A 26,225-nucleotide genomic window follows, 5' to 3' on the forward strand; every position below is an offset into this window, starting at 1 on the left:
CTTTGGTGCAGTTGGCAGGTAAATGCCAGCATTGGAAACTAGCTGACTGCACACTTATAATTTGCCCATGTAGTGAGAGAATCAGAAACAGTTGAATGGTGTGATATATACCTACACAAGGAGACTGAGCCCTTTCATGAAGCATAGCCAAGTTGCATGCGTGCCTTAGAGAATGGCAAAGAATGCAGAAAATGCATGTTTGGGTGTGTTTTTATAGCTGAGGATACTGTCCTTCTGCTTATAACATGGCCATGCAACATGATGCAATGAAATTACAGCGATGTATTTTCTAAGTTTGTAAGTTTTCAGTTCACGTCTTTCAGCTATTTTTTTTTAAATTTGCAAACCCCATGGTTTGCTATACACCCAGGTTCCCCCAGACATTTTTCCTGATTTTTCAAAATTCCACCTGGACACCAGTTCCAATGGATGAATCCTGGATATGTCCAGGGAATTCTGGGTGTATGGCAGCCCTAGAACTGTAAACAATACAACCCCAACATTGGTCATGTTACCCAGCTTTTTTTCAGCCGGAAATCACTGGAACTCAGTTCTGGTACCTCTCAGGTGGGTGCCATTGCCATTCTAAGAGAACAAGGGAGGTGTTCATGGTGCACCTCTTTTTCTAGAAAAATAACACTGCCCAGCACCCATTTTCAGTGGGGGTATCTGTCACAGGCTCCTCTTCTGCTTTTTTTACTGGGATACCTTTGCACAGGATTGCAAAGTTATGGGGTTGTGTAGGGTGCCTCATGTTGCCTTTGCAAATGAAGAAAACATGAGCAAATTAAGCCCTAGCAAGGCAAACACAAGCTGCTATAAACAGAAGGAATGTTTGAAGGACATTTCCGCAGAAACAGGAGAAGACAACACGTTTCTGCAGAAGAGATACAATTCCACAGCAACTCTCAGATATGATACAGACTAAATTGTATTCTCCACCATGTACATTTTCTTAAAAAAGCATATTGACAGCACTTATTGAGGCTTATTTTTAAAAAAACATGATAACAGTTAAAGATGTTTATTTCCGAAGTGGCTGTCCTGTACTGAGTGTTTCATAACATGACTTCTGTCCTTCATTTTGCTCTAGTCAAATTCAGAACTCAGCTGCAGGAACTAAAAACAAAAGGAGACCCAGTCACATATCTCTGGAACAGCACGGAATTTGGCCCTCAATTTTTATGCAGATAGATACATGTTTTTCTCCTTCTCTTGTAACACCACAACTCATGCACACCCTGGGATTCTAAATGTCGTAAGATTCAGGACAGACAGAAGGAAGTCATTCATGCACTGCCTTGTAGAACTATGGAACTCATTCCCACTGGAGGCAGTAATGATCACCAACCTGGATGGCTTGAAAAGAGGATTATACAAATTACTTAAGCTCTTCTTACTGGATGGAAACTGAGGGCTGTTGTCTTTACACCCTGCTTGTGAGTTTTCTTGGGGGATCTGGTTGGCTGCTGTTAGATACTAAGTGTTGAACTAGATTGGACACAACATCTGACCCATTTGTTACATGCTGGAGAATGGCACGTGGCTAACAATTCCCTTGCTTTTTGTTGTTTGCAGCTCTTAAATGTTCGGAAAAAGTCAGAAGCCCTAGGCAGTATAAGTTCCTCAGCTAAGTTTATTCAACATTTGTCAGTGACAACAGCTCACTCATAGGAACACAAGAACCAAGCTGACTGGACAACGCAATAATAATGCGAAGCATGAACTGACCGTTGACAGTTGAAAGAGCATGCGCTTACTTGCTGTTCGAATGTTCATCTACCAACATTTTTACGATTGGTTAGAACACCCCTTGTAACATAAAATGTGTTAAACCCAATACATAACACTCCTCCCCCCAACTTCCTAACAAAAGGAACAAACATAGTCATCAAGGTGTGCCAGCCTTTTCCGCTCCCGCTGGGACCGTCGTGGTTCCTGTGCCTGAGTGGGTGACCCAGGAGGTTCCTTCGGTACCCACGGTCTGAGTGGGGTGGTCAGCGACGCCAGCTCCGAAGGGGTCACTGCCGATGGAGCCACTGAGGATTCTGGCCTGAAGTCGCCCTGCTGGGGTAACTCAGTCACCAGCAACCCGTCTGGTTCCCACCCTGGCCTGGGCGCAGAAACTCCCGAAGTACCCATTTCTCTGTCCTCTGGTTCCGCTTGAAGTTCCGTGTTTGGAGGTGCTCTGGCTCTGATCTGGTGGAGGTGTCTCTTCCAAACCAGTCCCCCCTCCAACCCTACCTTGTAGGAAACCAGACCTGTACAGCGGGCAATGATACCAGGGACCCAACCCTGTCCAGACCCATAGTTTCGGAGGTACACAGTGTCCCCAGGGAGAACCTTCTTGGAGCCCCCTGCACCACAGTGGATGGCTGTTGCTCAAGAGCCCGGTCAGGATGTATACGATCAAGGAGGGTAGTGAGCCTCCTCCCCATAAGCAACTCCTCCAGGCTCCAGCCAGTCACTGCGCTTCGGGTGATGTGTTGGGTCAATAAGAACTCCGCTAACCGGAGAGTCCAGTCTCCATGCACCATGCGCCTAAGCACATCTTTGGTAGTACGGACCATGTGTTCAGCTTGGCTGTTAGTGGCCGGGTGAAAAGGAGCAAAACGAATGTGGATTCCATTCTTGGTTACCAGTATGTCTGGCAAGCTGTGTGTCGCAAATAGCTTCCTGAACGCGTTTACAGTAACTCTAGCGGACATGGTTGAGGTCGGCACCACCTCGAGCCCCTGGGACTGAGAGTCTACTACTATTAGGAAGTGTTGGCCCTGAAAAGGCCCCGCAAAATCCACGTGCAGGGGGCTCCAAGAAGGTTCTTCCTGGGGACACTGTGTACCTCCGAAACTATGGGTCTGGACAGGGTTGGGTCCCTGGTATCATTGCCCGCTGTACAGGTCTGGTTTCCTACAAGGTAGGGTTGGAGGGGGGACTGGTTTGGAAGAGACACCTCCACCAGATCAGAGCCAGAGCACCTCCAAACACGGAACTTCAAGCGGAACCCGAGACCATGGGGACTGTGTGGACTCCCAGGACCGTACTGGTGCCTTGGATCCGGCCGGGAGACCTGGCAGGGCTCGCAACGTTTCACCCAGCCCTCTATCTCCGCATCTATGCCTGGCCATGACCACACATAGCTACGGGCAAATGCCTTCATCCGGACAATCCCCAGGTGGGACACGTGCAGCCCTTCTAAGACTTTTTTCCTTAACAGGGGGGGGGGGACTATGACATGGCTACCCCATAACACACATCCTTGGCGAGTAGACAGCTCATCCTTACGGGCTGTGCAGCATGAAATTTTTGGACCCGGCTTCCCGGGCCACCCCCTCCCCACCCAGTCTGAGACGTGGGACAACAGCCTATCCTTCACGGTTGCGGCGGCAATGTCCTTCACATGCAAGGGCTGGTCCGGTAAGTCTTTCAGCCGCAGGATCTGCATGTCCGATGCTCTTGGTTTTCTCCGCAGCTGGCGCAGGTTCCTCAAGGTGCGTCAGATGACCGCTGGTTCGACGATGCTCTCGTAGCTTGGGAGCAGTGGTGTCGGTCGGATCAGTCCAAAGCTCGGTGGACATCCTCATTGTGGGAATCTACGGAAGACGACCGGTCTCGCTGGATGTGGTGAGTTCTCCTTATGTGGGTTGTGGGCCGCCTCGCGGGCATTATCCTTCTCAAAGGCTGTGGCCATATTCATTGCTTCCATCATCATGATATCGTCTTTTGCCAGCAGCTTGCGGCAGAGACAGCTGTCTGATGAATCTTTCGAGAAGTCCCTTGATGTCAGTGAATTGGCAATACATTGCAATCGCCCAGAGCACTGTGATGTATTCACTCACTGACTCTTGTGCTTGTTGCTCTCTATGCGCAAAGTTGTAGCGGCGGTGGTTCTTAGTTGGCTGAGATGCGAGGTGTCTTGTCATAGCCTGTGTCAGCTCATGGAAAGTGCATGCCTCCATGTCCCTGGGTGCCATCAGACCTTCCAGTAGAGTGATGGCGGAACTTCCCAGCACCATCAGTAGCACATCCGCCTTGTCTGCCTCCCTAGTGAAGCCTTGTAGTCGGACGTAGCTCCTTATTCAGCGGAGCCACTGCGGCCATTCTGCAGGATGGCTCATATCAAAATCTGGTGGCAGCCAACTATGACTGGCAGCCATCCTTGGACCTGGGGCAGTCGCTTGTGCAATTGTGGGTGGTTGCGAAGATGCAGCAGGCGCGGTCTCGTTTCTGGGAGTATTTGCTGAGTCCAGTGTGGCGGTGAGGTCGCGTTTACTATGAGGCGGCAGGCGGCGGTGCTGCGGTGCGGTCTTGGGCATCTGGCAGCCAGCGGGAGCTCATCAATCCCACCCTCGTTGCTAGTGTTAAATGTTCAGAAAAAGTCAGAAGCCCAAGGCAGTATAAGTTCCTCAACTAAGTTGATTCAACATTTGTCAGTGACAACAGCTCACTCATAGGAACACAAGAACCGAACTGACTGGACAACACAATAATAAAGCTGAGTATTAACTGACCGTTGTTGACATTTGACAGTTGAAAGTGCATGCGCTTACTTGCCATTAGAATGTTCGTCTACCAATGCTTATACGATTGGTTAGAACACGCCTTGTAACATAAAATGTGTTAAACCCAATACATAACAGCAGCCCTGCCCCAAGGCAATACAGTCGTACCTTAGAAGTCGAACAGAATCCATTCCAGAAGTCCGTTCGAATTAAAAAATGTTCGGAAACCAAAGTGCAGCTTCAGATTGGCTGCAGGAAGCTCCTGCAACCAATCAGAAGCTGCAGAAGCCCCGTCGGATATTTGGGTTCCAAAGAAGATTCACAAACCAGAACACTCACTTCTGGCTTTGCGGTGTTCGGGAGCCAAGACGTCTGAGTACAAAAGCGTTCGGGATCCAAGGTACTTGAAAAAGGAAGTTTACTGAGCTGCTGGTAGGCTGCATATACAGTAGAACAGCTCAGGAGTTATGAGTGCAGCCTTGGAAGAGTCTCCCCCTTTACACAGTTTCCCCTGCCACTTGAGAATGCAATAACACAGAAGGCTGGTTAGGTCATTCAAAATTTGGCAGCATAAATTTTCCTGTAGGTTGTATGGGGTGACTTGTTCCCCTGCAGAAAATTATTTTATTTACTCCTTTGGAGTATTTGGTACCAACCCAAAAGGGTTATCAGATTGGCTTTCATATGATTAAAACAAGACAGTCCCCACCTGCAAGATTACAATCTAGAGAAACATGATACACAAGGAAAAAGGGAAAGCGAGGGGAGCGGGGCGGGAATCAAAATTAAGGCACTGATTTTTAAACCGTTCTTCCTGTATTTAATTTATTTTTATTCATTTAATTTGTATACTGCCCTACACCTGCAGGTCTCACGGACCAGCCTGCACAATTCAGGGGCAAGAGGTGCTTGATGGAGCCTTCAAGGAACTGTTTGTGGTTGTGTTTATGTTTAATAGCAGCACGGTATTATCATTATCTGAAGGGGAACTTGTGACTACTTTTCCTCACCCTGACGATCTAAATAAGGATAAGGAACTTTTAAAGTTTACGCTCAACGAGCTTATAGCTTAGTGGTTACTTTTGAAAAGCACAACACTCTAGGGCTCATCCGCACCTCTGCTTGTTCTATCATTTCCCCAGGGGAAACCTGTGGATTACAGCTGAATTGGACCAAACAGCAATTGAGTTCTCCATGGATGGCTTTTTCTTGCAATTCGGTGGTAAAGAATGTGTTTTCCAGGGGAAAGCTGCAAGGCATGTGCAAAATCATTTGGACCCACATCTAGAAGCAAGGGACAAGCAGGAAAGCACAGGACAGCTGGAGCTGTGCAGCAGCCCTTTGTTTCAAACAAACACTTTGCAGAGATATTTAGGGTTATTCTTAACGTCACATTTTAAACTTGTCACTGGATGGTTAAATTGTTTCTAGCATGACTATTGACTTGTACTACCCAAATAAACACTCCCATACCCTTCTAGAATCCTAACCCTTCTGTCAGGGAATCAAAATTGGTGTGTCCTGCCTAGGCTAACCCCACTCAAATTGTTCAGTCTTGTCTACCCACAGACAATCCCTAATTCTAACTGAGACCCAGTTTCAGAAGAAACCTATGGCACATCTATGGAACAAGGAGAAAAGGTATTGGACCTGGGAGGATTAGCCATAGACCCCTTCTGTCCAACTAGGCCAAAAGTCCCTATCTGACTATTAAACTGCCGGCATCAAACTGTCACTCTCACTCACCTGGCTAATGGTCTCACCAACTCTTACTAGTAGCTGGGTCACCAGGAAGCAGACCCATGACCTGTCCTTCACAGAGGGCTTCCTTATTTAACAGGCCATGCTTTTATTATGATGGGGTATGTGAATGAATATATAGGATGTGTAGATTGAAAGGGCTCAGGGAGTATCCAGGAGACAGGTTAATACAGGGGTAGGAGAAACAAGCTCATCGTGCACAGAGGCGTATTGTATACCTTCAAAAATATCTGTCAGTGAGGGTCTGGGCTACCCTCTGCCCCCCTGCCCTGCTTCACCACAGTCACTTTTAGACATCCTGTTGATTGAATAGTCATCCAGATTTGTTTGCGCAGAGATCAGACAATGTTGTCTATTCAATTAGCATTTACCCTGATAGGTTTGCTGGGATGTTGGCTGATGGTTTACTAAGGATGCTGAGAAGTGGCTTCAGTTCTCAGCATCCACCACTCCAGTTCCCAGAATTCTCTGAGGGAAGCTCTGAGAATTCAAGTGGTATCATAGGGCTTTAAATACATGGTGTGAATGTGACTGGCCTTGTTGCTTTTCGTAGAAAGGTGCTACAAAGGTTTGTTCATATTTGGTTTTGAGGCAGAAGAATCCCACCCTGTCCTGAGGGAATAATGCTCTGCAGCCACTTATTCACTTCATCTACTCCAATCCACTCTGGCAAAAGAGGAAAATTGGTACTTACTGTTAATTTCAGTTTGAAGAGTGGACTGGAGAACATTAACCCACCTCATTTTTTTCCTCTGCTTTCTCTTAGACTCAGAGTGGCTTAATATGTTTTTGTTCTCTTGGTTTGAATAAAAATGTAACTACTGTTATGTAATTTCCAAATGCTAGCTTTGTCTGTTCATAGAATCATTTAATTGTAGAGCTGGAAGGGATCCCGTGGGGTCATCTAGTCCAACCCCCGGCAATGCAGGAATCTCAGCTAAAGCTTCCATGACAGGTGGCCCTCCAACCTCTGCTTAAAAACCTCCAAGAAGGAGAGTCCACCACCTCTTGTGGGAGTCTGTTTCATGGCCAACAGCTCTAACAGTCAGAAAGTTCTTCCTGATGTTTTGTCAGAATCTCCTTCCTTGTTTCTTGACTCCATGTGTCCTCCTTTTGAGCCCTTAAGTACTTTAAGTTTTTAACTTTGAAAACTGTTTTCTTAGTAGCCATGACTTCTGCTCATAGGTTTTCAGAGTCGAGGGCCTTGTCCTCTGATCTTCAACTCATTGTTTTCCCACCAGGATAAAGTTGTGCTCTTCCCAACCCCTTCTTTTTCATGCCCAAAATTAATTCAGTTTTTCATAGAACCCAAGACCAGGTGCTTTCTTTCTTTCTTTCTTTCTTTCTTTCTTTCTTTCTTTCTTTCTTTCTTTCTTTCCTAGATGTAGATGGTATTCCCTAGATGTAAGACATGCCCTACTCTTCCCCCCCCTTTTTTTAAGCAGAGCACTAGAGTTCTGCAAGGTAGGGTCCCTGTATGTCTTACTTAGGTCCATTTAAGGAGAAAAAGGTGTCTTCATCCTCTGTTTTCTAGATGGTTTGAATTCTGTATCACTCAGGCATATGGGACACTGGGGAAGGATCCTTCTAGGGGATCTACCACTCATTCTTTAAGGGGAGTGGCAATAACAACTGCTTTTAAGAGCATTTATCCTGGGTACTTTGAAGCAAAAGACTTTTGTAGCTGATTGAGTGGGATCTGACTTGGGGGGTGGTTGGAATAGAAACACCAGTTTGGGTAGGATCATAATTTTTTCTGTTGCTAATCTGTCAGGGAGGGTAAAATGAGTTTTGCTCCATTTATATATTTTTTTCAAATTTTGAAGAATTGTCCGCCATACAAGCAGGACGGTGTTTTGAATAAAGGTTTATTGTTATAATTAATCTAAGCTTTGTGTGACAGAATCGAATGCCTATAAGTTATGTGAATTTTTTAAATTTTTTAAATTTTATTTTTTTTTGGAGATTGGTGGTAAAATAGTGTTGACTAGCATGGACATAAAGATTTTATAATCCTGGTTAATCAGATAGATTGGCCAGAAAGATTCTACCTTCTGTTGGTCTTTAAATAGTTTTGGAATAGTTACAGTTGTGGAGTTGTACAATGTTTTGGGGAGGAGGGGCTCCTCTCGCTAAGTCAATAAATAGGTGGACAATATATGTTAATAACACTTCAAAATTGTTTATAAAACTCAGAAGTGAGCAGAGATTTATGTGGTTTCAATGTTTTAAGAACATTGTCAATTTCTTCTAGGAGGACGGGGCTATCTTAAAAGGTTTTCTCATCATGCGTTGTTGATGGTATGGCTAAATTTTCTAAGAAATTGAGGGTATCTTTTTTTATTTGGAGATTGCGAAGCAAATTCTGAGCAGATGTCTTAAGGAGAGACATCTTCTCAGAATGTGATTTGTGCCATTGCTTTTTACATCTGTTTGCCAAAAGTCTAGAGTTTTTACCTCTAAAAGCGTTTTCATGTATAAGAGGTTGACTAGTGTTATTAATTTCTAAAGAGTCTATTTCTCGCCTCCTATTAGTTCTCCCAGCTTTCTATCTTGTGGCAGGAAGAATTGAGTGATGTCTTTTATTTTCAGCTTTTCTGAATCCTTTTGCATTCCACTCTACTTTCTTTAAGGTTTGGGCTTTTTTAGACAGTGGGGGCTTTTGCTCCAAGCTGTTTTTCTGGGCCTTCAAACAGAACTTAGAGTTTAAGCCAGGGACAAAACTAGGCTTTCTTTCACCAGAGTTAAAGACTCAGTCTGTCACACACACATTTGCATACACACACCCCACCAAACACATTTGTTTTTAAAGGGCATAAAAAAGTAGGCAACCTTAAGTATATTTTCTCAGAGAGTAGTTGATCATTTGAGGAATCCTAAGAAGTATTATGACTGTATGACCAAAGGGCAAATGAGCATCCTTTCCAGTAAAAGTAAATTGTTTGTCAAAAGTAGAGCTTCCATGTGCAGCAATCGTCTATCTGAATAAGTCTTATTGAACTCAGTGGGACTTACTGTACTTCTGATTAAAAAATGCTTATGGTTGCAGTATAAGATTGCACAATCTTTACACAGTTGCCTCCAATGAATTCAGTGGGACTTACTTTGAGTAGACATGTACAGTGGTACCTTGGTTCTCAAATTTAATCCGTTCTGGAAGTCCGTTCCAAAACCAAAGTGTTCCAAAACCAAGGCGCACTTTCCCATAGAAAGTAATACAAAACGGATTAATCCATTCCTGACTTTTAAAAACAACCCCTAAAACAGCAATTTAACATGAATTTTACTATCTAACGAGACCATTGATCCATAAAATGAAAGCAATAATCAATGTACAGTGGTACTTCCGGTTACAAACTTAATTTGTTCCGGAGGTCTGTTCTTAACCCGAAACCGTTCATAACCTGAGTCGCGCTTTCACTAATGGCGCCTCCCGCTGCTGCCATGCTGCCGGCGTGCGACTTCTGCTCACATCCCGCGGCAAAGTTCGCAACCAGGAGCATCTTCCGGATTAGCAGAGTTCGTTACCCGAAGTGTTCATAAGGAGGATGGTACGTAACCCGAGGTTCCACTGTACTGTACTATAAAATAAATAAAACAGTATTGTAGATGATAAAAAAATAAATTATTTTTTTTCTTAGCTGCACTGATGATAGTCACTGTTTGAATGGGGGCTTTTATCCATTTCCGCAGTCACACAATCAATCAATCAATCAATCAATCAGTAGCTGAACTGGGTTCTACACAGTCACAAAAACAAATTAAACAAAAAGGCCTCAAGAAACAAAAATGCAAAATAAATAGCAAAAACAAAAGCACCAAACCTAATCTGTTCAAGAAGCCCGTTTGACTTCCGAAATGTTCAAAAACCAAGGCACAGCTTCTGATTGGTGCAGGTGCCCTGGAAACAAAGCCGACAGCCACATCGGATGTTTGGCTTCCAAAAATTGTTTGAAAACCGGAACACTTACTTCCAGGTTTTCGGTGTTTGAGAATCAAGGCGTTTGAGAACCAAGTGGTAAAGGGTTGCAGTTTAAGAATCTAAGGAATAAAATAAAAGAATAAAGAATAGAAGCATCACATTTCTTTCATTGCAAGTATTTTATCTGCAGTATAAACAAGTCTCAGTTTTTATAGCTGAATGTATGCCCTCTTTATGTATTCACATGGTGTAAACATGTATGTTGTCCTCTAGATCCTAACACAGAGAAATTATAACAGCTGTATTAGAAGCAAGCAATACTCCAAAGTGCTTGTGGACTTGCCATTTAATCATAACAAAAGATCCTGTTTCAAAAAAAGGACAGAAGGTGGTGGACGCTTCACCCGGGGCAAAAAACAACAACAGCTAGCCCCCCCCCCCACCTCCACCAGCTACAGCTCTGTTTAAGCAGCCATCTTCTTCCTTCAGGCCCCCACCCCTCATCTATAATAATATATACTATACATACCACCCTGGAAACTAATATAGTCTTATGATAATTAGCTCATTCAGCTTTCCAGGCTGTATCAAAAAGTTAAGGAAAAAAAGCCACAGTTAGTGGTACAAAGTAAGGAAAAAAATTCCTTACAGGGGAAAAGGGGGCCTGCCAAGATGATCGGGGCAAAGCAGAACTGGAGGGTGGGATGGCTCCTGCCCCCAGATGTGTAGACAGAAGACTTGAAAGGCTCTGCCTAGCCATTTCAGCAGGATGAGTCATCCTATTCACTGAATGTCCTTCAGTCGATTCTGGCAAAATTGAATTATTGGAAGAGTTACTATTTTTGTTGCCGCTGTCCTATCTAACATAGTCGAAATTCATGCCATCTCTTGAAATAATGAGTAATGGACTTTTAACACCTGAGTGTAATTACCTACGAAAAATAGCTTATTAAGTTTTCCGGTGCTGTTTTTCTAGAAAAAAAGAGGTGCCGGAACTCAGCACAAACCCTTGTTCTCTTAAAATGGCAGTGGTGCCAACCTGAAAGCGGCCAGAACTGCGTTCCGGCTGAAAAAAAAGGCTGGAAGGGAATAGTACGATCATGCCACTGATCTCCCTTTCGCACAGACATCATGCCTTACCTATAAAAGAAAGGAAGAGAAAGCTATAACAACATTTCACTTTATGAACATTATAATATAACTTGCATGTCTGTAAAATCATAAGAAATATGACACATATGGAGTTTCAGTATTTAATCTATTAGTGTGCTGCAGATGTTGTGAGTTTTATCCTGTTATGGTGATGGTGGTGATGATTAGGGGTTGCTTTTAATGTTCTCATATATATTTTTAATTAAGAGAGGGTACCATAGTGGGGGTGGGGAGGACACTGAATAAACCTCCAGCTCTCCGCACAAAAAGGAGATTACAAGGAACACGTTGTGTGCCATCTCAGAGAAATGAAATGAGTTATCACAAGCATAAGCAGGTGGCACGCAACCGTGGAGAAAAACAATGGCAAGACACACAACCCATCCGCCAAGGACGCTTGCCCATCGTTAATGGGAGGTGTGCGAAACTAACTCCCATTGATTTGTGCCTATGAGCCGGGGCAGAAGGGGGATCAAATACCACCCGGCTTTCAGGAAGCGGACTGTTGCTTGGATTAATGAGATCAAGAGATTATAACTAGATAAGTAATTAAAGCTTGGCTTGAGCAGATTTCAGGATATTTGAATCTGATTTTTCCATGTCCTTAAGGACACGTCAGTGCTAGAGGACTGGTCCTTGTTTTCCATAATCCACACCTCCGCTGTCTGATTTTCAATATCTTCAGATTTCAATTCATCCTCACCCCGCAGGACTGAGAGGTCAAGCAGAATGAGGGTACGTATGAGTTACTTCTGAGCAAGAGACAGCAGAGTGCATGATCCAACCCATTATAACCAATAGTCAAAAGGGGAAGCCTCAATGATAGGGGGTCTTGGCCTCACACAAGTTCTCCATAGCCAGAACTAAATATCTCCCACTTTTAAAAGTGTCGCTGCAGAGATTCTGTAGGAAATTCCTTGTAAGTAATTTTTTTTTTTTAAGCAGACTCTGTGTAAGAAATCTTCCTTAGTAAGGTGGTAGGTAAAACAAACAACCACATCCTGGGGTTTGGCAGAATAATAATAATAATAATAATAATAATAATAATAATAATAATAATTTATTATTTATACCCCGCCCATCTGGCTGGGCCTCCCCAGCCACTCTGGGCGGCTTCCATAGAAACAAAAAATACAGTAAAATATCACACGTTAAAAACTTCCCTGAACAGGGCTGCCTTAAGATGTCTTCTGAATGTCAGGTAATTGTTTATCGCTTTGACATCTGCTGGAAGAGCGTTCCACAGGGCGGGCGCCACTACCGAGAAGGCCCTCTGCCTGGTTCCCTGTAGCTTTGCTTCTCGCAATGAGGGAACCGCCAGAAGGCCCTCGGCACTGGACCTCAGCGTCTGGGCTGAATGATGGGGGTGGAGACGCTCCTTCAGGTATACTGGACCGAGGCCGTTTAGGGCTTTAAAGGTCAGCACCAACACTTTGAATTGTGCTCGGAAACGTACTGGGAGCCAGTGTAGGTCTTTCAAGACTGGTGTTATATGGTCTCGGCGGCCGCTCCCAGTCACCAGTCTAGCTGCCGCATTCTGGATTAGTTGTAGTTTCCGAGTCGCCTTCAAAGGTAGCCCCACGTAGAGTGCATTGCAGTAGTCCAAGCGGGAGATAACCAGAGCATGCACCACTCTGGCGAGACAGTCCGCAGGCAGATAGGGTCTCAGCCCACGTACCAGATGGAGCTGGTAAACAGCTGCCCTGGACACAGATTTGACCTGTGCCTCCATGGACAGCTGTGAGTCCAAAATGACTCCCAGGCTGCGCACCTGGTCCTTCAGGGGCACAGTTACCCCATTCAGGACCAGGGAATCCTCCACACCTGCCCGCCTCCTGTCCCCCAAAAACAGTACTTCTGTCTTGTCAGGATTCAACCTCAATCTGTTAGCCGCCATCCATCCTCCAACCGCCTCCAGACACTCACACAGGACCTTCACCGCCTTCACTGGTTCTGATTTAAAAGAGAGGTAGAGCTGGGTATCATCCGCATATTGATGAACACCCAGCCCAAACCTCCTGATGATCTCTCCCAGCGGCTGCATGTAAATGTTGAAAAGCATGGGGGAGAGGACAGAACCCTGAGGCACCCCACAAGTGAGAGCCCAGGGGTCTGAACACTCATCCCCCACCACCACTTTCTGAACATGGCCCAGGAGGAAGGAGCGGAACCACTGTATGACAGTGCCCCCAGCTCCCAGCCCCTCAAGACGGTCCAGAAGGATGTTATGGTTGATGGTATCAAACGCCGCTGAGAGATCCAGCAGAACTAGGAAACAGCTCTCACCTTTGTCCCTAGCCCGCCAGAGATCATCAACCAGTGCGACCAAGGCAGTTTCAGTCCCATGATGAGGCCTGAATCCCGACTGGAAGGGATCCAAATGGTCCGCTTCTTCCAGGCGTGCCTGGAGTTGTTCGGCAACCGCTCGCTCAATCACCTTGCCCAAGAATGGAAGATTTGAGACTGGGCGATAGTTGGCCATCGTGGCCGCGTCTAAAGATGGTTTTTTAAGAAGCGGTTTAATAACCGCCTCTTTCAGCTCGTCTGGGAAGACTCCCTCACGGAGGGAAGCATTCACCACCCCACGAAGCCCATCACCCAGTCCTTCCCGGCTAGCTTTTATAAGCCAGGATGGGCAAGGATCCAGGAGACAGGTGGTTGGTTTCACTCGTCCAAGCAGCCTGTCCACATCCTCGGAGGTAACAGATTGGAATTGATCCCACTCAACTTGACTAGACAGAACTCTAGCACTCTCCCGCCCCGGCCCTGCTCCCATGGTGGAGTCTACTTCTTCCCGAATCTGAGCGATTTTATCTGCAAAAAACTTTGCAAAATCATTGCAGGAGAACATGTGGCCCGTACTGGGCCCCGATGTTGCAGGTGGTTCCGCTAAATTGTGAACCACCTGAAAAAGTCTCCTGCTGCTGTTTTCTGCAGATGCAATAGAGACGGTGACGTTGAGCTCGACGTTGAGCTCTAACCTGTGTCCGGTCAGATTCGGAATGAGTTATCTGCCACCGGCGCTCTAGCCGTCTCAACGATTGTTTCATTGCCCTCAGATCCGTGGAAAACCACGGGGCTGTCTGGGCTCCATGCAATCGGAGAGGGCGCTTCGGAGCCAAACAGTCAATAGCCCTGGTTAACACCACATTCCAGCGGACCACCAGGGAATTAGCTGAATGCTGTATGCTTGCTCAAAGTCACATAGGATGTTCCCCCATTTGGGGAACAGCTTAGACCACCAAGCGATCTCATGTCCTGCCCCCCAAGATCTCATCACCTCGCTGCCCAGCAGTGTCTTTTCCTGAGCTGAAAGAGTTAGTTATGGAAGTAGGGTTGAGGATGCCCAGACTGCTGGTTCTGCGGGACTTCATCATGTTTTGTCTTCTTCTGGCAATGTTAAAGAATGTGGGTTGTATTCAACTAAGTCCCACTCAGAGGCAGATCCACTGAAATTAGTGAATCTAAGTTAGTATTGCCCATAAACTTCAATTGGCCTATTCCGAATAGGACTACCATGTGTCACAAAGAATAAAAATGCAATCCTTTCCCCCAATACTGGAGTGCTGTACTCACAGAAACCCTCACCACCAGTAATGCTGGTGATTTTAACAATAAAATCCACAAATAGATGTGTATTGTATGTAAGGGCTAAACCTGATGAGAAGAGGAAGAAAGGAGCACAAAATCAAATTGTTGTTTTTTTGGGGGGGGTTGTTTTGCCTACTGAAGCAATTTTGTGCTGGTTCCCACAGCACTTTTTATCAATACAGTGGTACCTCGACTTTTGAATGTAATCCGTTCTGGAAGACTGTTTTGAGTTCCGAAATGTTTGAAAACTGAAAACTCGATACGGGAGCCTCAATATGGAAAACTCAGTATAGAAGGTGTGTGGCATGTTCAACTTCCAAGGCATGTTCAAAAACTGAAGCATTTACTTCCGGGTTTACGGCGTTCGAAAACCGAAATGTTCGTCAACGTTTGAAATGTTCATTAACGTTTGAAAACCGAGGTACCACTGTATATGCAACTCATTTTTACCCCCCACCCACCCAAGGCACATGGGAAGACTATATCTATTTTGCTGCTCCACTAAAAATGATTCTAATACAGTGTAGTTTTGCTTTAGATGGAACATAACATTAATTGATGCTCATAAATATTCAGATGTCTATTAACTTAGCAGCATAAACAGTTGCCTTTTATTGAGTCTGTTCACTAGTCCATCTAGTTTAGTATTGTCTACACTGACTGGCAGCAGCTCTCCAGGGTTTCAGGCAGGGGTCTCTCCTGGCCTTATTTGGAGATACTACTGGGGATTGAACCCGGGACCTTCTGCATGCAAAGCAGGTGCTCTGCCACTGAGCTACACTCATCCCCAGGAAGCCATTCGTTCTTAGACGAGGAGACCCCGCCAGGCTACTTTAAGCAGAATCATGTTTTAGAGCAGGAGTTGGGGTGGGGGACCTTAAGGAAGGGGGCCAAATGCAGCCCTCCAGGCCTCACTAATCTAGTCATCAAAGCTTGCCTTAATCCTCACTGGCCCTGTGACGCATTACAGGTGTCTTATCGTTGCTGAAATATCACCTTGAACTTTTATAATGCCTCTTGTTTATCCAGACAGAGGAAAGCCGATATGTGTGAGTGGGTGTAAAAACTAGACAGCTAAACCCAGGTAAAATGTACCCACTGTTGCTTTCTGATCTACCAGCATGTGGCCCTCAGGAAGTCGTCCAGAAGTCCTTGGGCTGGAAGGGCTCTAATCCCTGTTTTAGAGTTCCTCCCACACTCTGCAAGGTGTTCCCATTGCCCAGCGGCTCCATGGACAAGATTGCTCTTCCCCTTGCTCCCCGGTGCTAGCTTCCATCCTGATAGCTGATGGCAACAATCCACCTCTTAAATGTCTGAGAAATGTTTGGTGTGACTCCCCTCTTCCACCTTTTCCCTGTTTTTTTGTTTTTTAACTTTTCTACTAAATTGCATATTCTATCTCCCCCCCCCCCCCCGATTATATGTAACACTCAGGCCCAGATGAGACAGTTTATGTATGATTTTTCTTCTTCTTCTTCAGTGACAGTGTGAATCACGAGAGCTATATACAGTGGGAGGGGTTTTCTCTCTCTGAAACATGAAGTACACTCTGCGTATTTTCTATTTTTTCATGTTTGATGCTGTTAAATCGAAAAAGGGGGGGGAATGAAGGTTTTATGGTCATATTTGAAGGGGTTGGACTAGATGACCTTCTGTAGTCCCTTCCAACTCTACAATGCCATGGCTTTATGGTTCTATGATATTTTGGGTGAGAGGTAATACTGGTGTTTATTTTTCTGTAAGAGGCCTAGTTTGGTCAGAATCAAGTATCAACTTCCAGAGTTAATGAAAAATACATTGTCTTTGTTAAATGAGCCACCATAGCCGCTAGGGGGCCATGGAAATTTGTGTCCCGGGCTTTTTAGACTTGTCTACCCATGTACTATCTGGAACCAAAGTGGCACATTGGTTGCCAGATGTGAAATATTTTGGCATTATTTTCAGCTCTCCCACTCCACCAATTACCGTATTTTTCGCCCTATAGGACGCACTTTTCCCCCTCCAAAAATGAAGGGGAAATGCGTGTGCATCCTATGGGGCGAATGCAGGCTTTCGTTGCAGCCTGGAGAGTGAGAGGGGTCGGTGCGCACTGACCCCTCTCGCTCTCCAGGCTTCAGGAAGCTATCCGCAAGCCTGCAGCCCGAAACCCGGGGAGCGCAGCGGGGCGCACCCCGGGCTTCGGGCAGCTCTCCGCAAGCCTTGGGAGCCCAGCGCGACTTCCCGCCGGGCTCCCAAGGCTTGTGGACAGCAAACTCCGCAAGCTCCGGGAGCGATGGCAAGGTTGCGCAACCTCGCCGTCGCTCCCGGACCCCCAGCCCCGAGGCTAAAAAGGAAGCCAGGACAGCTAGCAGGATCCATCCCGCTCGCTGTCATGGCTTCTTTGCTCTTTGGGGCACGGGGGGGGGGAATATATATTTTTCTTTATTTCCCCCCCCAAAAAAAAAATAAGTGCTCCCTATGGGCCGGTGCGCCCTATAGGGCGAAAAATACGGTAGCTAGGAGGACCTGTCACTTAGTTGTAGTTCTTGCAGCCCAGCTCATTCTTTTGGGATGCTGATGAGGACATTTGAGTGGCTAGTTAAGGTCACTGTCTTACAAAGAAACCTCCCTGTTTAGTTCAACAACCTCTTCTTTATGATTGTAACCCTCACTTGGGTACAGAACCCCAAGAATTGGATGGGACTCATGGCATCATCCAGACTGACATCCCTCCCCCAAAAATCCAGAAAAATATTTAATTGAAAATGCATGTGATTGGGATGTTTTCTTTCTTTTCTCAAGGGGTGGGGGATGGCAGAGAAATGCTGACTGCTCCAGCATTACTTAGTTCCAATGGCTGCTAAATTTGACAGCCACTGCAGTTTGCAAAACACTTTCCTTAGTGGTGGCCCTCCAGGGCAAGGACACCCTCAACTTCCCCATCTTGAGCAGCTGTGTTGCTATCCTTGAAGAAAAGTCTGTGCGGGGTGGGTGGGTTGCATTGCATACGGAGAACAAGATCTGAGAGTGACTCAGCTGTGCAAAAGCACATGCATCATTTTTTCATTATATCAGCAGCGCTGGCTCCAGAGCTCTGATAGCCTTTGCGCAAAGCATCGCCACTGCACGCTTTTAACCTGGAAAGTGTGTCTATTTCATGCCGACACCATGCCTTGCAAAGTGAGAAGGGTAGTCCTGTGGTGTGGTGCCCAGTGAAAGACTTTCTTGGTCCTGGGTGCCTTGAAAACACCTGAATCTGGCATCTGTTAGAGCCAGCCTTGCTCCTCAGATTGCGATGACTTACAATTATAGAATTGTAGAGTTTGAGGGGATCCTGAGAGTCATCTAGTCAGGAATCTCAACTAAAGAATGCATGTCAGATGGTCACTAAACCCTCTGCTTAAAAATCTCCAATGAAGGAGTGTCCACCACCTTCTGAGGGTGTCTGTTCCACAGTCAAACAGCTCTCACGGTAAGAAAGTTCTTCTTGTTTAGTCAGAATCTTCTTTCTTGTAACTTGAATCTATTGGTTTGTGTCCTACCCTCCAGAACAAGAAGAAACCTTGCTCCACCTTCCTTTTGACAGCTATTTAGATATTTGAAGATGGCTATCACAGCTTCTCTCGGTGTCTTCTTTTCCAGGCAAAACATACCCAATTCCCTCTACTGTTCCTCATAAAGCTTCATTTCCTTGATTATTGCAATGTGGTCTCATATTTTGACTTGAGTTCTGCATACACCCTTCAATCCTTTTGGGTCTGTTTTCTGTTAAAGGAATGAACATTAAGCAGTATGGACCAAATAAAAAAAAGTCCAAAGTTGTGGTTTAAGAACATCAGAAGAGCCTGGCTGCTGTATGAGACCAAATTGCAATCTAGTTCAGTATTAGGGTTGTCAAGCCAGCAGCATCCTAGACCTGAGATTTCAGGGCCAAAACCTGAGACCTAGGGACAGTCGCTGGTGATGTCATGGGCGAAGTCCCTGGAGACAGATTAATTGGGAGAGGAGAGCAGAGGGGGAATAGGCTGCAGCTTGTAAGTTGCACACTGAGTCTTTATTATTATTATTATTATTATTATTATTATTATTATTATTATTACAGTGGATGCTTGGGTTGTGAACATGATCCGTGCAGGATGCAGGTTTGCAACCCGCAGCGTTCGCAACCCGCGTCTGCGCACGCGTGTGCATGTGCGACCGCCGAAACCTGGAAGTAACCCGTTCCGGTACTTCCGGGTTTCGGCGGTCCGTAACCCAAAAAAATGCAACCTGAAGCGTCTGTAACCCGAGGTATGACTGTATTATTATTAAAGGCAATCTTGCACACCTGGGAATCCAAGCCCTCCTCCTGGAGGGGACCAGGCAAACCTGGAGACTAAGTCAGCCATGGAGGTCTGGCAACCCTATATAGTATCCAGTTGTCACAGTAGCCAACCAGAATATCTATGGCATGAATGGAGCAGCCCTTCTCTCACTTGTGACTTTTGCTTTGGGAACCTTGATAGCCTGGAGAAGTTTATCATGCTGCAAAAGTTGCAGCTTTTCATGCTGCAAAACCAAAAAGTTCCCCAATTCTGAGTTCAAAGGACAGTGTGCAGAACTAGTGTATTGTCTCACCCACCCACCCCCACAAGAAGCAGGAGGGTTATTAATCCAAGATGGCACTAGGTTTGTCTCTAACAATTCTAACCATCTAGATGCTTTTAGGCTGTGACCTTTGGTTGTTCTATAAATATGACCCTGCAAGAATGTATATAATAACAAGATGGAAACAGCTTCAATTGTTGTTTTGAAAGATTGTGCCAGCAAAAAACATTTGCCATATCATGTCCCTTTCAGGAGGTCAGCTGCCAGATTGTTATTGAGAACTGGCCTTGATTTTTTAAAGTAAGGTTCCGGATAAGCCTAGGAGGTTACAGGACAATTACTCTGGTCCCCCCGTCCTGCCAACCCAATAATTGGCCAAATCAGATGCATGAGTGAAAACTAGCTACAACTTTACTGACAGACATACCCCCACCCGGCGGGGGGCTGGGGGCCTGACATAATGTTGAATTTGGTTCTGTTGACGAAAAGGATTTCCAGCCCAAAGTCTGACCATCCCAATTCCTCCACAAGAGGAAAGAAGTGGCTGGTCCTTTTAAAGGTTCTGCCACCCTGCCCATTTGCAAGCTGTGAAAGATGCTTGGGCCCCAAGATCTCATGAGAAGTCTCCTCTTTTGCTGTGGCATCTACCACACTGCCCTGCAAACCAATCTGACATCTTAGCTGGGCCAAGAGTTAATGCAAGAACACAAGAGTCAGAGAGGAAGGTTGTAGTGAAGAAGCTACCAGGTTAAGACAGAAGCTTTCGAGCACATAAGAACTGCAGAAGAGTCCTGCTGAATCAGGCCAATGGCCCATCTAGTCCTATGTCCTGTCTTCACATTTGCCGATCAGATGCCCCTATGGGAAACCCAAAAGCAGGACTTGAGCGTAATTTATGGAAACTGGCATTCAGAAGCATTGCTGCCCTCCTGCTGTGGAGGGCCGAGCAAAGCCATCCTGGCTAGTAGCCATCCATAGCACTCTCCTCCTCCATGAATTTGTCTAACCAACTTTGCCTTTCTGAGAGGGCATGTGAACGGATTGGTTAATATAAGCATTTTATATGCATCAATGATGATGATGATGATAATAATAATAATAATAATAATAATAATAATAATAATAAAATTATATTTATACCCCGCCCTCCCCAGTCAAAGCCGGGCTCAGGGTGGCTAACAACCAATAATAAAAACGACTTGAATGAATACAACTTAAAAACAAGATTAAAATACAACATTAAAACATTAAAACAATTAAAATGCAGCCTCATCACAGAAGGAGAAAGGAAAAAGAAAGGGGGGGGGGGAATCAAATTGACTCCAAGCCAAAGGCTGTCTTACAGACCCTGCAGAAAGAAATCAGATCCAGCAGGGCCCTGGTCTCATGAGACAGAGCATTCCACCAGGCCGGAGCCACTGTTGAAAAGGCCCTGGCTCTGGTTGAGGTTAATCTAACTTCCTTAGGGCCCGGGACCTCTAGGGTGTTGCTATTTATGTACCTTAAGGTCCTCCGTGGGGCATACTGGGAGAGGCAGTCCCGTAGGTACAAGGGTCCTGGGCCGTGAAGGGCTTTAAAGGTCAAAACCAGCACCTTAAATCTGACCCTGTACTCCACCGGGAGCCAGTGCAGCTGGAAAAGCACTGGTTGAATATACTCCCTTGGCAGAGACCCCATGTTGAGCCTCGCTGCAGCATTCTGCACCCGCTGGAGTTTCTGGAACAGCTTCAAGGGCAGCCCCACGTAGAGCAAATTACAGTAGTCAAGCCTGGAGGTGACCGCCACATGGATCACTGTGGCCGGGTCGGGGCGGGAAAGGTAAGGGACCAACTGCTTGATGCGGCGAAGGTGGAAAAATGTCGCCTTGGCTGTTGCTGTAACCTGCGCCTCCATAGCATTTCTGTCAGAGAAAGTATAGGTCTATTCTATTTTAAGGGTTCCCAAAATTAAGAAAGGCTCTCAGGTTGGATGTGTTGATATACAAAGCCCTGAACAACCTTGGCCCAGTGTACCTTAAAGACCACCTGAGCCTTTATATCCCAGTTAGTCAGAGCTTATCTGGAAGAGGACTGTTACTTGTCCCCACACCAGGGTTACTGAGGCCCAACTGGCCCCAACTAGAAGTTGGGCATTTGGTGTCACCAGAGATTTGGAAGACATCCTCACTGTTGACTTTCAGGCATCTCTTGGATGCCTGACAACAGGACTTTGTAGCTGCTTAATTTTTCAATTTTTTATTAGCTACTCACTTTGTTTTTAATGGTGTTTTTTGCTTTAATGCTGCACACTGTGCTGATATTTTCTGTTCACCCACTATGAACAGAGTATGGAAGGATCCCCTGGGTGGCTGTTGACACCTCTGAAATACTACATAGGACAAAGGGTAGTACATAAATGTTTCTAAATAACAAAGGCCACATCTGCACCACACATTTGAAACACTTTAGACCATTTTAACAGTGGTATAAGAGAACATGGCTTCCCAGAAAGCATTCTGGGAGCTGTAGTTTGTTAAGGGTGCTGGGAGTTGTTATGAAGCCCCTATTTCCCTCCCAGAACTATAGTTCCCAGAGTGCTTTAACAGTCAATCCCTCTTCTCAGGGAGATCTGGGAACTATAGTTCTTGCAGGGGGAGTAGGAGTCTTCTCACAACTCTCAGCGCCCTGAGCAAACTACACTTCCCAGGATCATTGGGGGGAAGCCATGAGTGTTTAAAAATGGTGTCATAAAGCTTTAAATGTGTGGGGCAGATGTGGCCTCTGAAAGACATCAGCTGATCCAGGCTGCACCTATAAATACCCACCATGATTCTCGGCCGCCCCTTCAACTCCCTTTCCGAACCTGACCCTCAACAGGCCTGCTCCATTGTATCAGCAGAAGGCCTCAGACCTGACAGTGGCACTATGACGCCCTCAGAGGTCACAGAACCATTTCACAAAGCAGAAAACATAGGCAGGCAGACATATATTCACAGCATGTCCTCACACTCCCCAGCACCTAGTCCGCATCCTCTGTTTTTCTTCCCTGCTCCCCAACTACCTATTTACTGTATTTTTCACTCTATAAGACGCACCCGACCATAAGACGCACCTAGTTTTTAGAGAAGGAAAACAAGAAAAAAAAATCTCCCTCTCTGCAGAGCGCCTCTTCAGCAAAGCGGGAGGAGAAATGGAAGGGGCTCCGTTTCTCCTCCCGCTTCGTTGAAGGGGCGCTGCGCAGCTCTCCCTCTCTGCGCAGTGCCATTTGCTCCATAAGACGCACACACATTTCCCCTTACTTTTTAGGAGGAAAAAAGTGTGTCTTATGGAGCGAAAAATACGGTACTTTTCTTCAATTGCAGGGGTAGGCAAGGTTTACCTCACCTAAGCCGGGTTCAATGGAGATCCCTCCGTGGGCCAGATCGCGCACTCACGGCCGCGATTTCCAGCATCTGCGCAGACATGATTTCCGGTGTCTGCGTCTGCATAGATGCAATTTTCGGCATCTGAGCATGCGCAGACGCGATTTCTGGCACTACGGAAGTGAGTCCCTGCACCGTGCTGCGTCAGTTTAGCGCAACACACAGGGACTCGCCGAGCAGGCGGCTCGGTTTGGGGGTGGCTCGGGGGCCAGTTAAACGACTCCCATGGGCCGCTTGTGGCCCATGGGCCTTAGGTTGCCTACCCCTGAATTAAGGCCACATCCATCCTATGTGTTTAAAACATTATAATCCCACTAAAATTATCACTTAAATGTTTGCTGCCTTGGGCTCCATGGGGTGGATATAAATCATAACACTTAAAAATAAATCAATTAAATGTGTTCAGTTTCTGTGGAACTGACAGGGCTTTTTGTGCTTGAATTTTTAGTTCTAAATGTGCAGTTCAGGTGTCGAAGTCTCTCAGCCCATTTAGGGTTACCCTGAAACTTGCAAACTTAGCAAATATACATAAAATGTGAGCAGAAGGAGAGGATGCAAAAAATGGAGAGGCGGGGGGAAGAAGTGTGTGTTGGAAAAAAACATTTGATTTTAAAACAAAGTTCTTTCTAAAGGTCATGCAGAAATCGAGACATAACTATTACAAGGTTCTTCCAAATAAACCCTTGCGCCTGCAAACAAGTGCATTTTTTTCTTCCATTCATTGCAAAGGTGATGATACTGCTTTCCCTTGTTTTTTTTATTATAATCAACCAGCTTACTCCAATAATGTCCTTGATGTATTCAGCCAGTTGGAAGATGCCCCTCCTTTCTTTTCCTTTTTGAACAGAAAAGGGGGGATGAAGGTACCCTGGCAATGGTATAAAAATCTGTGATACACTGATGCAGTTGTCCGGTTCGCAGGGAGCAGAGAGAGGGAAGTTTTGTTCACTGCACCCTTGAAGGATTCAGTTCCTTACTAGTTAGCACAGAGTGAGGAGCAGTCAGAGTAATCAGTCTCTGGCAGTCATGGCCAAGGTAGCTTGGCTGTGGTTTCTGCTGCTTTCACCCACTATCCATGGAAAAGGTAAGTCCTTTCAGGATAAAATTTTAATATTGTTTAAATGAGATGTACAATACTTCGTTCTTCAGAACTCATAAGAGTAACAATCAGGGCTGCAATGTTTCATTTTTTAGATTAAAACTTTTAAAGGTTTTTAACTTTTTATGCTTTTAATGTATAGTTTCATGGCTTTATTGCTGTAAGCTGCTTTGATTTTTTTATGATGCAGAAATATACTCAGGCTTTTTAAAATATAAATAAACTAATAAGCTAAATAATGTGCTACACAATTAACCAGGTGGCAGACTTTTAAAAAATATTATCTTTAATACACAGAGATGAGTGAAGCTGCCACTTTTGCATTTCCATGTCAATTTGTAATTTCCCCCCCTTCAAATCCACATGAAAATTAATCAGCATTTCAGTGAGAATTTCTCCTAATATATACATGTTTGTGTGCATTTATATACATTTCTGTGCACATCTTACCACAGCATATGCAGTTCTGTTTGCATTACTTGGATGGAGAACTGCAGGGTTCAGAGAAGTGTGGATTTAAAAGGATGGCTGTATTTTGATTAACATACTGTTTCATAAAGTTAGGGAGGTTTGCCTTTAACTGAGGACTGAATCCGATCTCTCCGGCTTCTCTATTAATGCAACAACTCATTATAAAAGCAGCCTTGAGACATTTCTCCTTCCACTTTGGAATGTTTCTTCTTAACTGATGCCTCCTGCTACGGCAACCGGTGTCTCATCTACAAAGTTGTTGCTTGGGTTCAGAACTAGGCATGGTTAGGAAGACAGTAAAGCCGCAGATTGTGTGTTGCAACTGAAATGTGTGATGTTGCTCTGTTGCATTGTTGTGAGGAAGAGGCAGAAAATTTCACTGTTTGCTTAATCACTCCTGGATATATATTATGGCTTTGATTAAATTACACAAAGCAAGAAAACTTCCAAAGAAGTTGTAGAACATTTTGTATGCTTTTTTCCCTGTAAATCTGCCTAGGCATTTAAGCGACTGCAATTGATCTGATGGTTTTGCTGTACATTTGCTGTACCTTTAAAATTTTGCAAGGCTTTTCATTCTGTCCTCTCATTCACATTTACTACATAAGCCAAATGTCATTCTTTGATATGTTTAAGAAAGAAGTATGAAGTGTTTAGCATGTCATGGGGGCTTGAACAGGTGGATGGAACAGGTGTGGTTTTCAAAATGTAGCAGATGCCGTAATCTTGCATAATCTTAGCTTCGTGCCAAATTACTTATGATGTTGTTTTCTGGCATTGTTTTTATAGAAATGTATTTCTTAGTTGCTTTGAGCTCAACATTTGTTGCCGGAAAAGCAGAGTTTAAATATTAAATTAATTACTCTGAATCAGAGGCAGTAGTGCTGTTGCACCCCAGGTCGTTCTTGTGGGCTTCCCATTGAGGTATTTAGCTGGGCATTATGATAATGTGATGCTGGACTAGATGGGCCCATGGCCTGATCCAGCTCTTGTTGTGTACTTATGGTAAATAAGCCTTGTGCAAAACCTCTGTATTTATTTAATTTTAAAAGGTAACTGAACCTCTTGTCTTGCGTCTTTGGTTTCTTAAGTGTTCTGGTTGCTAGTTGCCTATTACCTTCTCCGGCAGGTGGCTTCAGAGCTCAGTTGGTGTCTCTTTATGCAAGGAGGTGTCCGTTATTAGCTCTTTATACCTGTCTACAAGCCACAATGGCTATGTGCTAACTTCATTGTCAGAGGCAGGTTCTGCTTGTGGGCCTCCTGCTTGTGAGCCTTGTGTGCAAAAGATGGCAGGTTCAGCCCTTAATAGGGCTCGGAAAGGCACCTGCATGGAAAACCCCCCCAACGCCCAATTTTCTTTCAAGAGAGAAGTGCTTGCATGAGCTTTACAACCCAGGTTTGGGGGGGGGGTTTACTGCTGTTTATGGTAAGCACTGTTAAGAAAATGCCTGGGAAGAGGGCACTTTGGCACTATTTTCTCTCTCTGACAGGGCCAGCATGACAGGATTTATGTTGGGGGGGGCGAGCTTCAGTTAAGTATTTTTATTGAATTACTTGATTTGGGGGGGCAGCCCCCTTGGCTATGCTCATGTTGGGGGGGCGAGCCTCAGTTAAGTATTTTTATTGATTTACTTGATTGGGGGGGGCAGCCCCCTTGGCTACGCTCATGTTGGGGGGGGAGCCTCAGTTAAGTATTTTTATTGATTTACTTGATTTGGGGGGGCAGCCCCCTTGGCCACGCTCATGTTGGGGGGGCGAGCC

The 26,225-nt window shown here is 45.3% G+C and overlaps 1 protein-coding gene and 1 long non-coding RNA gene across 5 annotated transcripts in view; both read left to right on the forward strand.

Annotated features, from left to right (window-relative positions):
• The first annotated feature begins 1,003 nt into the window (after window positions 1-1,003).
• Window positions 1,004-26,225, forward strand: part of VSIG4 (V-set and immunoglobulin domain containing 4) — a 37,290-nt gene continuing 12,068 nt past the window's right edge. For 2 of the 4 annotated variants that reach the window (XM_083596466.1, XM_083596463.1), the window contains exons 1-2: window positions 1,004-2,798; window positions 3,000-3,417. In XM_083596466.1, the coding sequence (XP_083452592.1) occupies window positions 3,231-3,417 (187 nt within the window). In that variant the 5' untranslated portion in view covers window positions 1,004-2,798; window positions 3,000-3,230. Of the gene's footprint in view, window positions 2,799-2,999; window positions 3,418-21,318; window positions 23,624-23,648; window positions 23,979-26,225 lie in introns of those variants that run through there. The other 2 variants (XM_083596464.1, XM_083596465.1) reach the window with 2 other exon arrangements.
• On the forward strand, window positions 6,161-11,422 carry LOC310754617. The gene is made up of 2 exons (XR_014543929.1): window positions 6,161-6,364; window positions 11,215-11,422. It is a non-coding gene; the product is annotated as an uncharacterized lncRNA (long non-coding RNA).

This window comes from Podarcis filfolensis (genome assembly GCF_964270895.1).
Source record: "Podarcis filfolensis genome assembly, chromosome: Z".
In the NCBI taxonomy this organism is placed as follows: domain Eukaryota; kingdom Metazoa; phylum Chordata; class Lepidosauria; order Squamata; family Lacertidae; genus Podarcis; species Podarcis filfolensis.